The sequence below is a fragment of the Molothrus aeneus genome, chromosome 26 (assembly GCF_037042795.1).
Source record: "Molothrus aeneus isolate 106 chromosome 26, BPBGC_Maene_1.0, whole genome shotgun sequence".
In the NCBI taxonomy this organism is placed as follows: domain Eukaryota; kingdom Metazoa; phylum Chordata; class Aves; order Passeriformes; family Icteridae; genus Molothrus; species Molothrus aeneus.
In genome coordinates, this window is record NC_089671.1 from 349,228 (window position 1) to 361,500 (window position 12,273).

Below are 12,273 nucleotides of genomic sequence, written 5' to 3' on the forward strand. Positions count from 1 at the left end.
CGGAGCCCCACGGTGCTGCTGCCCCTGCCCAGAGCCTCTGTGCCCCGTCTCTGCTGCTCCCATCCCCGCTGCCAGCGCTGCTCTGCCTCTCGGGCGCCGGCTCCTGCTCGGCCAGGGCAGACAGCAAGTTGTGAGTAAACAGAGGAAAATTACTGTGCGCTGGGCTGGGCTCTGCTGCCGGAGCCAAGCTCTGCGTGGCCCGGGCCATCGCTTCTATGGCCGTGCCACGCCAGCCCCGCCGGTGCCTCGCTGTGGCCGGGGACACCACAGGCAGCGCGGCTGCCGACGGCTCCCGAGGGTGCCAGGGGAGCTGCCGGGGCGCAGCTGCCGCTCTCAGCCCCTGCTCAGCGCGGCCCCTGTGCCGGGCTGGGTGCGGGCCTTGGGCAGCCGGGGGCCGTCACCCGCTCGGGCCCAGCCGAGTGGTGGTGACGGGCAGTGCCCACGGTCCGCGGGCGGCGAGGGTCACGGCAGGGCGGCTGTCCGTCCCGCCGCCACCCCTCGGGCAGGGTGAACCCAGCCGGGGAGCAGCACCGGCCTAATCCCCACACACCAGGCGATTGTGGTGCCCAAAGCTGCGGCATCCGGGCTTAGCGCTCATGTGCGCAGCACAAGCCTCTTAGGGCACGGCCGTGAGCCCGCCGCAGCCAGCCCAGGGGCGGCACAGGGGTCCCGCAGCCCCGCACCCCGCTGCGCTCACCGAGCCAGCGCTGCCGCCGGCTGATGCCCGGCCACGGCCTGGGCCAGCGACCGGGAGAGCGGGGGTGCCGCGGGCAGAGCCAAATGATTTAATTAAGGGCTCCTGGCAGCGAAAGGACAGAGCCGATTAGCGGCCAAAGGAAAGCGCGTGCTGGGGGAGCTGGAGCTGGCCCCGGCCGGCAGCGCTGCAGCGGCTGCGGCTGCACGTCTGCCCCCTCACCTGTGCTGGGCTGGGGCAGGCAGTGGGGCTGGGCTGGGGCAGGCAGTGGGGCTGTCTTCTGGAGCAGCCCATCCCTGCCGGGTGACTCAGCTCCCCATCCATGGCTGTGGCTTGGGAGCATCCGTGGGGTGCTTGGGAGCATGGTCCACACGCATCCAATGTCCCCAGTGTCCCCAGTCCCACAGCAAAGCACACACAGAGCTGGCCCTGCAGCCCGGCACGGGCCCACACCTATTTACAGATATGACAGATAAATTACAGCACTGTGCACAGGGACTCGAAGGTGCACGAGGAAGCACCACAGGACAAACTCCCCCCCTACAGATCCCCCTGGCCCCACAGTTCTCCCTTCCAGAGGTCCAGGTCCCCCTTGCCTGCCTCACTGTGTCCGTGTGCCAGGCACCAGGGGAGGACGGGGCAGGGCACGGCTCAGCGCAGCCCTCCCAGCTGGCTGAGGGCTCAGAAATGGCTCTCAGCCGTGGTCTCAGGAAACTCGTAGCAGTGGTGATGGCCCCCGAGGGCGAGGTGCTCTGCGGTGCTGCGCCCGCTCCTCTCCAGGCGCTGGGAGCCGGCCTGGGGGCCCAGGCTGCGCCCCAGCCCGTTGGTGCAGCCACTCACCAGCTGGTGCTTCTCACAGGTGCTGCCGGCGCCGTTGCGGGCACTGGGTGCGTGGCTGTAGGTGTGCTTGTACTCCTCGGCCAGGTCCTTCCCCAGCTTCCAGCGCTGCCACCGCTTCAGCAGCTCTGCCTGCACCTGCGGGCAGCAGCTGTCAATGTGAGCCCGTGCCCCGCTGCCCGTGCCCCTGCTGCCTGTGCCCCGCTGCCCATGCCCTGCTGCCCGTGCCCCCGCTGTCCTGCTCACCTCCTTGTTGACGAAGCAGTAGAGAATGGCCACCAGCAAACCCTGGGAACGGGGAGGAGAGGCGTGAAGAGCATAACCAGACCTCAGTCCAGTCCCTCTTGAGACTGAGTGTCCCCAAGGAGGGCTGGGCTCACCTGGAAGGAGCTCAGGAAGAGGTCGAAGAAGAGCTTGACGTAGCGCAGCGTGCCCTGGGCGTGCTCGTCCGTGATGAGGGCAAAGACCACCTCGTGGATGCCCAGCAGCGGGATGAGCGTCAGCGTGGACCTGGCCAGCCTGTTGGACGGGGGTCTCGGGTGGGAACACAGCCGTGTGTGCCGTGGGGACTCAGGGAGAGCCACGTCCAGCACCCACCTGAACTTGTAGTCAGTGTAGCGCATCTGGTGTGCACGGAGCTTGGAAACAAGGATCTGAATGATGCGGATGAAGATGAAGAAGTTGATCTGCAATGGAATGGAGTGAGCCCTCAGGGGCACAGGCAGAGCCAGAGGAGGGGCAGACAGGACACCTCTGCTCTCCTGCCCTCGGCAGCCCCTCTACAGCCATCCTGGGGCCTGTGACACAGACGTGGAGCAGGAGCTGCAGGGGGCTCACCAGGATGGCCAGGAACACGGGGAAGCGAAGGATCCACCAGAAGCCCATGTTGTTGTTTGTGGACCAGCACCTGCAGAATGGAGGGATGGGGACTGCCAGGAAGCCCCTTTACCAGGCAGCAGCTGGAGACTGGCATGGCATTGGCAGCCTGAATCAAGCAAGCACTAAGGCCCAGAACCCCGCTCCTTGCCATGGGCAATGGTGTGGAGTGACTCTAGGGCCAGCACAACGTCCCTACAGTCCCACCCGCACCTACCTGTGCCCTGTGCTCCCTCCAGCCAGCAGCTGGAGCTGGTACTCACTGTATGTTTTCGTAGAGGAACTTCACAATGACCCAGGGAATGAGGAACAGCATGGGTGCCCCTGAGGGGAGGTGAGCAGAGCACGGGTGAGGCACAGCAGGGCACAGGGTCAGGGGGCCCAGCCCACCCACACTCACCCCAGCCGATGCACAGGTAGAGGGTGAAGTAGCTCCTCTCAGAGAAGACGGCCACCACCAGCAGGTTGTGCAGGTAGATGCCTTCCACCAGCAGCCAGCAGTAGTTGGCCACGATGCCGTACTGCATGAAGACTGTGGCTGCCCTGCAGCCTGCAGCTGCCTGTGGGCAGGGGTCAGGGCTGCAGCACTGCCTGTGTGTGTGCCCGTGCCCCCAGCCCCACAGCACTGCCTGTCCCTGTCCCCATCCCCATCCTGTCCCTGTCCCTGCGCTGACCTCGTCGCTCAGCCACACTTGCACGTTGTAGCCGTCGATCTTGTCGCTGTAGTGGGTTTTGAGCAGGGCGTCGATGACCAGCACGGAGACGCCCTTCAGGATGAAGGAGGCGAACAGGTTCATGTGGATGTAGTTCCTCATGCAGTGCAGCTTGCTGCGGATTTGGGGGCCATTGTCAATGCCCGTGCGTGGGCCCTGGCCTCCCCCTGCTCAGCCTGTGGACAGCCATGCCCAAAGTCCCACCTGAAGCCCAGCAGCAGGGCCAGGGCGAGCAGCAGCGCACACAGGGACACAGAGTAGCCCACAGTGTACATCACCTTGAAGCTGCCATAGGTCTTGGCAAACTTTTCCTGGAAGAGGAGGGAGCAAGTGAGGGCAGGGGCAGATGGAGGGCAGGCAGGGGGACAGGCAGGGCCCCCCACACCCCTGCTGCCCAGGTCTGCCCACCTGCGCCTTCAGGTCCTCGTCATCCTGCTCACACTGTGTGGCATCGCGCAGGGACTGTCCCCGCGGGCCTGTCACCCACTGTCCATCCGGCCCACAGGTCTTGAAGACGTGTCTGTGCTTCACTGCGAGGGGAGGGGATGGTGAGGAGTGCCAGCCCTTGTGCCCCCACGGGCAGCGTGCACTGGCCCCAGTGTGACTGCCTGCAGCAGCACATGCACACAGCACACAGGTGTCCCAGCACAGCTGCACACAGCTGTGAACACACTGCACAGCTGCACACACTGCACAGGTGCACACACTGCACAGATGTACACACCTGTGAACACACTGCACAGCTGCACACACTGCACAGCTGTACACACCTGTGAACACACTGCACAGCTGCACACATTGCACACACTGCACAGGTGCACACACTGCACAGCTGCACACACCTGTGAACACACTGCACAGCTGCACACACTGCACAGCTGTACACACCTGTGAACACACTGCACACAGCTGTGAACACACTGCACAGCTGCACACACTGCGCAGCTGTACACACCTGTGAACACACAGCACAGCTGCACACACTGCACAGCTGTACACACCTGTGAACACACTGCACAGCTGCACACATTGCACACACTGCACAGCTGCACACATTGCACAGCTGCACACACCTGCACACACTGCACAGCTGCACACACTGCACAGCTGCACACACCTGTGAACACACTGCACAGCTGCACACATTGCACAGCTGCACACACCTGCACAGACTGCACAGGTGCACACACAGGTGCACATGCACACGCCCCTCCCTGCATTACCTTTCTGGTACCAGGGCAGGAACCAGGGGCAGGGCACACTGGCTGTGCTGTTGGGCATCGTGTCGGGCCAGCAGGAGAACTTGTCGAAGGTGCGGTTACAGACCAGCTCTGCAGGAGGACAGGAGCTGGTGGCGCTTTGGCCTCACCCTCCCCTGCCCCTCTGCTTGTCCCCATCCTGCGGGGGCCCTGTGCTGGCTCTGTGCCCCATCCCCATCTCAGCAGGACCCTCGGGACCCCGGGGCACTGACCCGTGGGCGCGGGCTGGAGGCTCATGTTGCGCTGGCACTCCTCGCTGTACTCCTTCCATCTCTCCACGACGTTATCCGTGATCTGGGCAGAGGGACCCTGCGGGCACCAGGGACCACCTGTCACTCGTGTCCTGCTCACAGGGGGCACCGTGCTGTGCCAGGCAGTGACCCCAGATGGTGCTGGCGAACATACCATGCCACGCCACGCCATTCTGAGCCATGCCATGCCATTCTCAGCCATGCCGTGCCATGAGGAGGCACAAAGGGGCACCAGATGCTGTACCACGTGCCATGGTGAGGGGATGCAGTGGGATGGGTGGCTCGCTGGTCCTGCGTGGGTGCCGGGCTGAGCATGGGGCAGACCACCCTCATGTGTGACAGCTCATCCTTACCTGGCAGCAGAGCAGCAGCGCCAGCAGGGTAAGGAGACGTGGCTGGGACATCCCTCCTCTGGACCACATGCATGGGACACAGCGCAAGGCACACGGCTTCCTACTGGCCCTCAGCAGCTTCTCCAGCCTGGTGGTGCCGGCCCTGGCATGTGGGCAGCCCTGTGCAAGACTCCTGGTCACGGGGACTCCTGGGACACAGCTGGGGGACATGGGGCTAGGGCAGGTGGAGTTGGGGATGGCCACTCTGGCACAGAGCTGTCCCCATCCCCACCCGACCCTGCTTGGTGTTCACATTCAGATATTTGTTCACTCATTTTTGCACCAAGTGCCTGTATTATCCTCCCCAGGAAGGCACTGGGACAGTGACCATGCAGGTTCTCTGCCTGCCAAGCCAGTTTCAGCCCCCGTGTGGCTGGAGTGCAGTGGCAGTGCTGCCTCCCGACCCTCCCAGAAAACCTGGGCTGGTGCCACCCCACGCTGCTGCTGGGACCCAGCTGTGCATCACTGCTGAGTCCTGAGAATGCAGACCCCCTGGCAGAAGGGACCCCTCCTCACAGCTGAGCACGCCCTCAGGCAGAGAGGCTGGCACCTGGGCTCGCCCTGCCTCCGTGGGCTCTCATGCCTGACACCCAGCCATGGTCTGGCAGCAGCACCACCAGGGATGGCCAGGGAGCACGGAGAGCACGGGGCCAGCAGGGGTGGGACACTGCCATTAACCCCCAGGGATCCTGGCTCGTGGGGCTGCTGTGGGCCTGGGACAAGCTCAGCTGGGCTGTGCCCCTGGGGGTCCATCTCCCCCAGCTCCAGGCAGTGACCTGGGCCCTTGCCTGACGTGGGGTCCGGGTGCTCCACAGGCCGTGGCTCACGAGGTGCCATAATTCCCTCCAGCCCTAAGCCGGTTATGGGGCTCCTGAGCAGGATTTTGGCTCTTCCCACAAGGGCCCATTTTGGCAGCAGCCCCATGGCACAGCCCACTGTGTGGGGTGAGGGCAGCGGAGCCGGGGGGGTGGACAGCGGTGCCAGTGCCAGCCCGGGCACTGCAGCACCACCCCAGCCCCTGGGCTCCCCCTGGGCACCAGCCAGAGTGTCCTGCTCCCCCTCAGTCTGCTCCCAGGGCTCGCTGCTCTGCCTGTGCCTATTTTTATCCCTGGGAAAGTCGTGTTTCCTCCATCCGTGCAGACCCACTCGCCATGTCGCAAGTGGCTGCTGGAGCAGCTCATTAATCAGCACATGGGGCTCCAGATGCAGCTCGGGGAGCAGGACCTGCCATGGCCTTATTTAGCCAGTCCCAGGACAGAGGGAGCTGCCTCCTGGGACAGTTCTCACTGGGTGGGCTCTGTGAACAGGGACCTTTCTTGGGTGCCCACTAGCCACCTCACCACTCCAGAATTCCTGTTTTTGTCATCACCCCAGCCCCACCCCAGCAGCACTGTTGCCCAACCACTATTCCTGTCCTAGTTCCTCTCCCATCCCACCTCAGGATCCCTGTCTCTTTCCTCCCACAGCCCCATGCCAGCATCCCTGTCTCTCTTCCCCTGCTAACCCAATTCCACCAGCCCTGTGCCCCCCTCCAGCACAACACCATCCCTGCCTGTCCCATGCCACTGCCACCTATGTGCCAGCCCCACGGGAAGATGCCAGTGCCAGTCCCTGGCCAAGCATCAGTCCCTGCCCTGGCTGGGAATGCTCCTCCAGGTCCTTGGGTCACAGTGCCTTGCTGTCAGCCCCTCTGCGCAGCCGGGGAGCAACTTTGGGGCAGAGGTGTCGCTATTTTTAGTGGCTGCAGTGGGATTTAGCAGCAGGGAGGCCTCTGCCCTGGACTCCCCCCATCTGGCAGCCGCTCCCAGTCCTGCCCCAGTGTGGCCAAGCCGGGCAGACTGCACTGGGTGAGGGGTCCTGGCACGGGGGCCAGTCATGCTCCCAGCCCCATCATGGTCTTCCCCTGTCCCTGCCCAGGCCCTTTGCCCCAGCTGCCTGTGGTGCTGCACAGCCGTGGCCCCACGCCAGATCCCCACCACCCACAGGAACAGGGTCCCTGCAGACTGGGGCTGTTTCCAGCACAGACCTGGGAGTGCAGAAGGAGCCGTGGACCAGCTCTCCCTGGTCTGGAGCCAGTGGACAATGGCAGAGAGGGAGCAGTGGCTCTGTGTGGTGGAACAGCAAGGTCTGGGGTGGCCAGGACCCCTGGCAGCACCGGCCCCTCCCCGGAGCTGGCACTGCCCAGCAGCAGCACCAGTGGTGCCCCTGGGCAGCGGCTCTGCCCGCTGGACGTGCTGCAGCCCCTGTCAGCTGTGCCTGGGTGCCACAGGCAGCTCTGCACAGGGGACCCGGCCCCACATCCTCACCGCCTCCTCTCACTCTGCTGTGCCCAACCAGCTCCCAGTGCCACATTCCCTGCCCTGGCACCTCATCCCCTGCTGGGGCCAGGCTCTGGGGGATCCCCCACCACACCAAGTCATAAGCAGTGGGTGGAGGGTGCCTGGCCTGTGAATTGGTGCCTCTGAGGGGCTGCAGTGCATGACAGCAGGTGTCCAGGGGACTTTTGCCCCACGCTGGTGTTGGACACTGGGGTGTGTTCCTGTGTCACGGTCCTGTGGCTGCTGACCTTCGTGGAGCCAGGCTGGAAACACCCAGTGCAACTCCACTTGGGGCCACAGCTGTGAAGAAGAGACCTTGTGCCAGGAGAGCAGCAACAAGAAGACAACACTGGGACACGTGCAACACCGCTGCTGGTAACCGTAGTGCTGGGGGCAGAGGGGTCACACACGGGCACCACCATCTGCCCTCACAGTGTGGCTGGGGCTGCATTTGCCTTTCCCAAGCCAGCAGTGCCAACCCTGCAGCCACAGGGGCAAAGCAAGGACTCCCATTCCCCTTGACCTGTGCCCTGGTGCCCCTGCAGCTCATGGCAGCTGCCCCTGGCCCCAGGGAGGTCAGGAGGGGCCAGCCCAGGCAGGGTGCAGGGCAAATGGAGGCCCTGGGTGCACTGCTGCCATGGCATTGCAGCAAGGCAGAGGGCATGGATGGGAAAGGGCTTGAGTTGGGATTTTGCTCCCCACTGATGGGTGTGCAGCCTCCACACTACCCTGCAGCAGCTCTGTGCCAGCACGGACCCACACTGGTGGCTGAGGGCCCAGCCCTGCCTAGGAAGAGACTCTCTCCTCATCCCACCACGGCCACTTTCCCCTGAGGATTTTGCCACCCCAGCCCCTCTGGCATTGCTGCCATCGCACGTGTGAGAGAATGAGCTCCACATCTGGGATCTCTGTGGATGGTCATGTGGATCAGGGCTTGCTAAAGTCCCCACAGGACACTCATGGGCATCTGCAACGTGACCTGGGAGCACCTTGGCACGGCCACGGCCCTGCACAAGTGCAGCGAGGCTGGCGCAGCCCCCAGAGCCTGGTCCCACAGGACTCTCGCCTCCCCTGGGGTGGGGACTTGGCCTCGTGTGAGCACAGCCCCGCACCCAGCACAGCCCCACGGGTTTGGAGGCGGCTGTGGGGCTGTGGGGCTGTGCAGCCCCTGGACGCAGGGATTAGCCCCCCGTGCGCTAATGCGGTGCTTTCCACGGCTGGCTTGGCTTGGAGCTCGGAGCTACATGCCAGCACGGCAGGGGCTTTGGCACTTGGCAGGGGTGCCAGTGCCAGCCTGGCCCTGCAGATGCTGCTCCACTTTCCACCCGGGCCCACGGCAAGCGGGGCAGGGCAGGGGACACGGCCCTGGCAGGGAGGCCCAGGAGCTCTGTCCTGCACCGTCCCTGCCCTGTGCCCCTTCCGGAAGGCTTGGGGAGGTTTCCTACTCCCCTTCTCCATTCTTTCCTTGAAAACTAAGTACAAGGAACTTTGGCAGCAAAGGAGCAGCTGAGCAGCCCGGAGCAGTCCTTGTGCTGCAAGGCTGTGACTCGTTTGCACAGAGCTACGTGATTGTGGGAGCAGTGGCACACGGAGAGAGCCAACGCTGTCAGACCTGGCGGTGGCAGATTCTGTCTAACCCTGGACCAAGAAAACCCAAACCAGCCCTGACAGTGTTTTCATCAACAGGAGCATAGGATGCAAAGAGGAAAAATGCTCTTTGCATCACCTCCACTTCTGCCTGGTCACCACAAGGCATGGTCAGGGGGCACCTGCACAGCTGCCCTGCACCAAAGAGGGACCATGATACAGCCTGGCAGCAGCCAAATTACCTTGCTGCCCAGCTGGCTCTGGCATGGGGGTGCTGAGCCACACAGCACCTCATCCCTGGCTCAAGGAAAGGGGTGTTTTTGTTCATCACGTTGCATGAAAACCTGTGAAACACAGACGGAAGGCACAAGAGGCAGTGTGACACGTGTGGTGAGCATGTCACAGGGGAGGCACAGGGCTGGGAAAAGCCTAGGAAAAGGTCAGTGCAGACAGGCTAGTGCACACACTCCCCTGCACTGGGAGCTCCACACCCGAGCAGCAAATCTGCAGCCCCAGCAAGGCAGGGGTGCTGTGGGGGCCACACGTGCCCAGCCATCCTCTGGCACCACAGGCACGTGCACCCGACCCCAGTGCTGGGGTAGATCAACAAGGACATGGGGATGCAGGACAAAGCAGGAGGCAGTGGTGGAGCACAGGGGGATGGAGCTGAGCAGCCATCCCATCTCCCCCATGTGCAGCTTCTCCTGCCCCTGTCCCTGCCTGGCACAGCGAGGTGCATGGAGATGCTGTGCTCAGTGGCTGGTTTCAGCCCTGTGCTGCTGATCAGGGTTTGTGGTCACATTTTTTCATTAACTATTTTTAATCCATATTTTGCCTATTCTCTGTTCAGCCTTTTCTCTTTTCCCCTCTCTAGGCAACAGAACATTAAAAAAAAAAGAAATGCACCGCAGTGTGCGGAAAGGAGCAGGATTGGTGGGAAGCCACAGGAGCTGGCAGCTGGGGCAGCACTAACACGCTGACGAGGGGTCCTGCAGGCCCTAAATTTTCCTGCTGATGCACAGACAAAATCACAGGGGCAGTCACTGAATTTGGTGTGGGTCAGGACACCCGCGGCAGGCGCTGCACGGGCAGGGGGCTCAGCAGAGCTGATGCTCCGTCCTGAGGCCGTTCTGTGCCAGGGGAGCAGGCTGACCCCGCGGTCCCTGCTTCCCTCACCACCCCGGGGGACCCGCAGCAGCTTTGGAGATGCACTTGCAACCAGGAGGACGGCAAGGTCACATACCCGACATGTCCTGGTTAAACAAAGCCATTTACCAACACCGTGTTGACACAGCAGAGCTCGGGACAGAGTCACAAAGGGCACTCGCACCAGGCCCCCGTAATACCCAGAGAGCTTGGGGAGAGCTGGGACCTGGCAAAGGGTCCCTGCTTCGGCCCCTCGGCAGGACACCCATGGGCACCGCTGTGCCCGCAGCAGGGAGACCACGCGCGGCCCACCCCGACCGAGGGCTGCTCCGGGCATCGCTCCCAAAGCTGCGGAGTTCAGCTGGAATCGCTGCCCGGGGCTCGCCGCAGAGCCCAGGGGTGCTGTGAGTCCGACGGCAGCGCCCTGCCCAGGGATGCCAGCGGGAAGCGGGCACAGCCCTGCGGGAACCCCGGGCCCAGAGCCCCCAGGGGCTCATTTTCCCCGGGGCCGGCGCCCAGCACCGGGGCGGCTCGGGGAGCTGCTGCTCTGGGGTCCCGGGGCTCAATTCGCGGCCCCGGGGTTGCGCAGTCGTCACTCGAATCCACGTCCCCGCGACGGGACCTGCGACATCCCGAGCCCCGAGCCCGCCGCTGTGGGCGCTCCCTGCCCTCCTCCCTCCCTTCCCCGTACCTGTCGGGGCTGGGCTCGCGGCGGCTCCCGAACGCATCTCGGGACCGGCGGGCACCGGGTCCGGCGCGCTCGGCGAAAACTTCAGCGGAGCCGCGACGGCAGCGGCTGTGGCGACCCAGGGGGAGGGACCGGCTCGGGGGGAGGGACCGCGGGCACGGAGCCGCGTCCCGCCGCCCCGCTCCTCCCGCCGGCACCAGGGGGGCACAGCCCGGTGCGCAGCCCCGCCCGAGTGCCTGGCGCTGCCCCCGCATCACCGGCGGCCGCTGCCGGGAGCTGCGGGAGCGCCGCCGCTTGTCCCTGCCCTGCCCCACTCCCGGGCACCGGCTCGGCTCGGCGGGGACGGGCGGAGCGGCGGGGGCAGCTAGACCGCGCCAGCCCCGGGGGAGCGGGCCGAGGATCTGCTCCTCGGGAGGTTTCCCCGGTGCCAGCGCGCCGCCCGCTCCGGGGTTTGCTCGGAGCCTCAGGGAGCCGGGCGGGTCTCGCCGCCGGCCGCCTCAACACCCGCGCTCCGGCCGCCGCCGGCGGTGACGGGTCAGTGTCTGCCGCCGCCGTCCCGCTGCAGGTAAACACAGCCCAGGAACGGCGACGCACCGGGACCGGCTGGCTGGGGCGGCAGGGGGACCGGGGGAGCCCCGGCCTGGGGGTGCCCTGTGCTGGCCTCCCGGCACGAGCACATTTACCCCGGGCCGTGCCGGTTCAGCCTGCACGAACCCCGGTGGGCGCTCAGCGCAGCCCCGCATCCCCCGGAGCTGCCTCCCGCGGGCTCCCGCTCCGCGCGGCCGCCGGCGGCTGCAACTCCCCTGGGTGTGGGCAGAGGAGCGCCGGGGCCTGCGGGGGTCTTGCCTTTGCCACGAGGATCGGAGCCACAGCTGCCCCCGGAGGTGGCCCCGGCACCTTCCAGGCCAGGAGGGGGCTTTGGGGGAGGACGGGCACCCCCAGCCGTACCTGGAGCAGGCAGAGGTGCCCGGGGAGCCCCTGCAGGCAGCAGGGTGGGAGCAGGGGCAGGCGGCACGGCCACGGCCACAGGCGGTGCCAGCCCCACGTTCCCTGATGCGCAGCAGATAAACAGTGCCCTCGCACTGCAGCTGTGGGCGCTGTGCTGCGGCCGTGTCTGGCACACGCTGTCCTGCCTGCCAGTGTGGCTGCTGCAGTTCGGCTGCCACGGGGGATGTGGGGACAGGGAATGTGCACACGGGAGAGAGCGCAGGGCTGGCCATCACGGGGCTGAGCAGGGCTCCGTGCTGCCGGGGGCCATGGGGCTCCGTCGCTTTCCTGCTCCACGCTGGCTCTTTGCATGGCACAGAGCAGCAGCCATCAGCCCCCGGAGCCGTGGGCTGGGACGTGGGGGATGAGGAAGCACAGCCTGGCAGGGCAGCCCCCAGCTCCCCGAGCCTTCACCTGCCCGTGGCCTCTGCTGCAGCTGGGCATAAGCCCAGAGTGGTGATGCCAGCTAGCATCATTAGGCCTCGTTAAGGTGACGAGCTTTCACTGCTCTGCTGTGCCAGTCTG

The 12,273-nt window shown here is 65.1% G+C and overlaps 1 protein-coding gene across 3 annotated transcripts; it reads right to left on the reverse strand.

Moving 5' to 3' along the window:
• Positions 1–1,212: 1,212 nt before the first annotated feature.
• On the reverse strand, positions 1,213–10,874 carry GCGR (glucagon receptor). 3 transcript variants are annotated; one of them, XM_066565969.1, is made up of 14 exons: positions 10,765–10,874; positions 4,984–5,142; positions 4,592–4,688; positions 4,344–4,451; positions 3,529–3,650; positions 3,325–3,431; positions 3,082–3,235; positions 2,808–2,967; positions 2,671–2,731; positions 2,369–2,438; positions 2,129–2,217; positions 1,912–2,050; positions 1,778–1,819; positions 1,219–1,669 (listed from the first exon to the last, which is right to left on the reverse strand). In XM_066565969.1, the coding sequence occupies exons 2-14, from the start codon at positions 5,050–5,052 to the stop codon at positions 1,376–1,378; spliced, it is 1,512 nt and encodes a 503-aa protein (XP_066422066.1). In that variant the 5' UTR covers positions 5,053–5,142; positions 10,765–10,874; the 3' UTR covers positions 1,219–1,375. The 3 variants fall into 3 exon arrangements, with proteins under 3 accessions (XP_066422065.1, XP_066422067.1, XP_066422066.1); XM_066565968.1 differs by having other exon boundaries at positions 1,213–1,669; positions 1,912–2,217; XM_066565970.1 differs by having other exon boundaries at positions 1,213–1,669; positions 1,912–2,217; positions 4,984–5,182; positions 10,765–10,869.
• Positions 10,875–12,273: the final 1,399 nt, after the last annotated feature.

What these genes read in the sequence shown, in the direction of transcription:
- GCGR (XM_066565968.1), bottom strand. Translation starts at nt 5,052, where the DNA reads ATGTGGTCCAGAGGAGGGATGTCCCAGCCACGTCTCCTTACCCTGCTG. An exon ending in CGCTGCTGCTCTGCTGCCAG is followed by an intron (nt 4,689 to 4,983) that starts GTAAGGATGAGC and finishes TGGTGCCCGCAG; the next exon opens with GGTCCCTCTGCCCAGATCAC. An exon ending in ACGAGGACCTGAAGGCGCAG is followed by an intron (nt 3,432 to 3,528) that starts GTGGGCAGACCT and finishes CTCCTCTTCCAG; the next exon opens with GAAAAGTTTGCCAAGACCTA.